At 45.3% G+C, this 4,105-nt stretch overlaps 1 protein-coding gene across 1 annotated transcript; it reads left to right on the top strand.

Moving 5' to 3' along the window:
* Window positions 1–236: 236 nt before the first annotated feature.
* On the top strand, window positions 237–3,733 carry LOC104081882 (protein kinase domain-containing protein, cytoplasmic-like; the record flags this gene model as incomplete). The annotated part of the gene is made up of 2 exons (XM_009584774.1): window positions 237–359; window positions 3,462–3,733. Coding segments are annotated over 2 exons (395 nt in total), but the record flags the coding sequence as incomplete, so codon positions are not given.
* Window positions 3,734–4,105: the final 372 nt, after the last annotated feature.

Genomic DNA, 4,105 nt, shown 5'->3' with positions numbered 1-4,105 from the left:
TGGCCTTGTGCTGTATGACTCCCACAAGAGACTCTGCTAGCGAATTTGGGAGTTTCAAGGGAGCGTCACTCAAATGAGAAGTTACAAAAGCTGTCGGGGGGGGGACTTCAAGGCGATACAACGTGTAGACATCAGAGCCTTCTAAGAAATGCTCACTTTGCACCTCATCCATGGAGAAACGTAAAAGAATGCCAAGATATGTTGCGCTGATATTGCCTGGTTGTCATTTTTTTCAGCTCTATGGCTATTGTTACCAAGATAGCAATGACATCCCAGACACGCTGACGACCATCACTGAACTAGGCTCGCCTTTAGAGATGATTCAGCTTTTACAGACTTCCTGGGAAGACAGATTCCGAGTGAGTAACAACTGTTTTAAAAGGACTTTTAAGAGAGCGAGGAATACAAAATAACATCAAGCATGGAACAGGGGTTACGTACTATGCAGTGCAATTCACATTTATTTAATGTTTGCTTTGCTTATGATTACATCTTGGTTTAGAAACAACATTTAGCACTCCCTTTCTGTAGTGTTTAAGATACTGTGCTATTTTGTCTGTCGATGTTATCTAATTGTAGCTGGTTATATGCTTTTTTCATGATTATCTTCAAACATTTCTTACTTGTTAAAGCTCGAGGCCCAGGATTTTTGGCGCTGAGGGTTGTGCTCTGCAACTGGGATTTAAACAATAGAAGGATGTTACATTTCTGTCCCGATCCTTATCATAGGTTGGTTTTATAATTGTTTTCTACTGCTTCCTGCTCTGTTCATCTTTTACTGGGCGAAGCGTGAAATAAGTGTACACAAATCTCAAACCCGGTTGTCCACCGCACTGGCAATTTACCAGGAGCACGAAGGTCACACTTAATTTGTCCAAAATGAAGCCAGACTGCAGCGACGCTTTGATCAAGACAGCACTGTCTTGCTCAGTGTATATTGGGGTGCGTCGTCGGCTGAGGTTAACTCCCTAAGACGTTGGAAGGCAGCAGCAGTTTTCATCTAAAACACCTTGGATTGCATGGCTGCCTCTGCACCAGAAAACTAAAGAGTGCGCCTGACTGCCCTCGGAGACGAAGCAGCAAGGTGCAGCCCCCGTCTGTACTGTGGAATCCTCGCACCCTCTGAGGGCCGGGTGCCTGCACCCAGGACGCCCCTCGGAAATGGTCCCTGGGCCCTGCTGCCTTCTGGGTCGCCTCTGGGTGCGCAGGAGAGCAGACCCAGGCCAGAGACCGTGCTAGCCAGTGCGCGTGTGGGATTAAGTGTCTGTGCCCAGGAATGTTCCCTGGCAGAGTTTATTTTACTAATATAGATGGAGCAAGCGTGTTCCCTGCGCTAAGCTTCAGCTCCCTTTTCCTGAGAGAAGTACGGTCTTAATAGGTGGTAGAGGTACTCATCACGGCTCCCAAAATACAGGACCTGTCTTCGGCTCATCTGATCCAGGGAATGCAAATAAGGGACTGTGATGGCAACTACATACAAAGTAAATGACCAAGAGATATGTTAGATTATGGGTAATAAACAGGGGAGTTTCCTTCCAGCACGGATATTTCTGAGTGAGCAATTGCAAAGGGAGATGAGGGAGAGTTAGATGAAGGTGCTGAGCTGATTCACAGAGGTGGAATTACAGATGAAACATTCCTGTCACCACTGTAATGACATCTTAGGTAATGTCATGCTCATTAGCTTGTCTAGAACACAACTAACGCCAAGGAGGAGGAGGAAATAAAACCATGTCTTCTTGATACACGAGACTTGTTTGTGGTCCAGTCCTGAAAACGGCTGCGTAAATATTTGACCTTATTCCTACAAATAATTGCCTTGTGTTGACGGACTCGGCAGTAAGCTTGCTCCCCAGATCAGCACTTCTGCGCTCAGCAGAGGTGTGTGATACTGCGCAAAGCCTTCATCCGTGTCCTTAAAGCTTGTCGTAGAGGGGCACTGGCAGTCCCAGCCTGGCAGCAGGTACAGAGCGCAGCAGCACGTGGGGGCTCAGCCTGGTGACAGGGGCTGCCACTGCGGGAGCAGGGGCTTTTGGGCATTTGAGAAAAGGCAGTAATTTCAGATGGTAGCCTGTGGTTTTATTCAAGCTAAATTCTGGGTTGATTGGCAATTGGAGATACGTGTATTATAGGTTAGTTTGGGCTGGATGTGCCTTTTATATACAGCGTGCCGCGGGATGGCACATACGTGAATCCTGTGTCCTTCCAGAGGGAGGCAAGGGTGGTCAAGTCTGGCGTCCCATAACTAGGCCTGTGTTCATCTACACCTACAGGCATCTCCGTGTGAACTGTGGTATCCTGTAAGCAGGTTAAAAATGTTCTAGTCTGGTCAAGCGGGAGAATGATTATAGAAGCGTGAGATAGTCTAATGTCCCACAGGTGAAGGGTCTGTGAGGGATAACTTCAGACATGCTCAGCTTGCTTATGAAGGATGCATTTAGGTGCTCCCCTGAATATACCGTTTTGTGCCCCAAGATTGAATTTGTATTTGACTACTTCAGTGCACATGGCCTTAACAGTGTATTTTGACAGAAAACAAAGATTATATATAAACAATAAAAAGCTTGCTAGACTGAATAAGACCTGTTATTAATTTAATACATAGAATAAAAATTCCAGTGTTTAACCGCATTCATATTAATGCGACGTTTGCATTAGTACGTTACATAGTGGACTCTAAGGGATGCATGAATTGAAAACAATACTTTGGTAAAGGGGCTGAGTTCAGCGTTCATCGAGTTTGCTGTCTAGTAATAGTTACGCAGGTTTCTAACGTGCAGTTGAAAAGCGCAGGATCAGGACAGAGCTCCCACCCCAGCCTCAAAGTAGCACATGAGGGTCCACCAAGGTCGACCCACCAAGGTAGACGGACATACGTACTTACCCTGAGGTACAGTGAAGAGTTACAGAGGAGCTGTGGAGCTCCTTTTTCTGGGAATTTGCTTCCTTCTCCACTGGAAAAAGGCAAACATAAGAGGAGTCAGTGGAAAAAAATTGTAAAAGCAGTCAAAAGGCGGGATCACTATGGAGGCAATACAGACATCGTCTGCAGCTGGAGCTCCAGGCGCGGGCGCAGGGCGGTCCGGCCAAAACTTCCAGACCTGGAGTTTGTAAAAGAGCAGAATCAGGCTGCGTGGTCAAGGCCTGTGCGTAATGTGTTATTAAAAGTTAATGCTTTTATTTCTATTAAAAGTAAGAATAGCAACAATGAGCCCTGCTTCAAGAATGGTGTGGGAAAGCACTGGTAAAGAAGCTTATTTTTGTTTCAAGTCTCGAAGGGTTTTACAGTCAACTATGTTAATCCTTTGAAAAATACCTTAGTTGCAACACTGAGTTTTGAGATAAGTTATAGTGCTTATATTAAGTCATATATTTATGAATATATCTTCAGCTAAAGTGGTTTCATTTATATACTTTGTACTGAGAAAATAACGCAAGGTACCCATGTTTTTGCATTTCAGATATGTCTCAGCTTAGTTCGGCTTCTGCATTATTTGGCTCATTCTCCTCTTGGCTCCGTGACATTACTGGATTTTCGCCCTCGGCAGTTTGTGATCGTGGATGGGGAACTGAAGGTGACGGATCTGGACGATGCCAGCATCGAGGAGAGCTCTTGCACCAGTAACAGCGACTGCTTTATGGAATTCCCCGCGAGGAACTTCACCCTGCCCTGTTCAGTTGAGGGACGGTGTCAGAGTATGAACGAAAAGAGGAATCTCTACAATGCCTACAGGTACGTGATCGGATAAGATAAAAGAGAATTAAGAGCGGGCCAAAAGTCTCCAGCATCCTCTGTAGTTACTCACATCAACGAGTACGTATGGTCTCAGAACCATTGCCCAAGAGTAAGCGAAGCCATGAATAATTGTTTCATTTGTGAAAATACGTAGCATTTATAACTTTGGAAATGTTTTGCGTACTTGGAGTGTGATTCATCACTTTCAGTCTAATTTTACGTTTGTTTCATTCCACTGAATTCTTCACACAAGTGGAGATTTTCATAGGAGTGAAGCAGAGGTGCCTGTGGAGATGGGGGCCCATTTGCTCTGTGGTGAGACCATTCAGGCAGCTCTTCTTCGGTGTGAGTTACGAAGGCTCATCACAT

The sequence above is a fragment of the Fulmarus glacialis genome, unplaced genomic scaffold, assembly GCF_000690835.1.
Source record: "Fulmarus glacialis isolate BGI_N327 unplaced genomic scaffold, ASM69083v1 scaffold38049, whole genome shotgun sequence".
Lineage (NCBI taxonomy): Eukaryota > Metazoa > Chordata > Aves > Procellariiformes > Procellariidae > Fulmarus > Fulmarus glacialis.
Note: the sequence above shows the minus strand (reverse complement) of the source record. Positions and strands in the feature narration are given on the sequence as shown.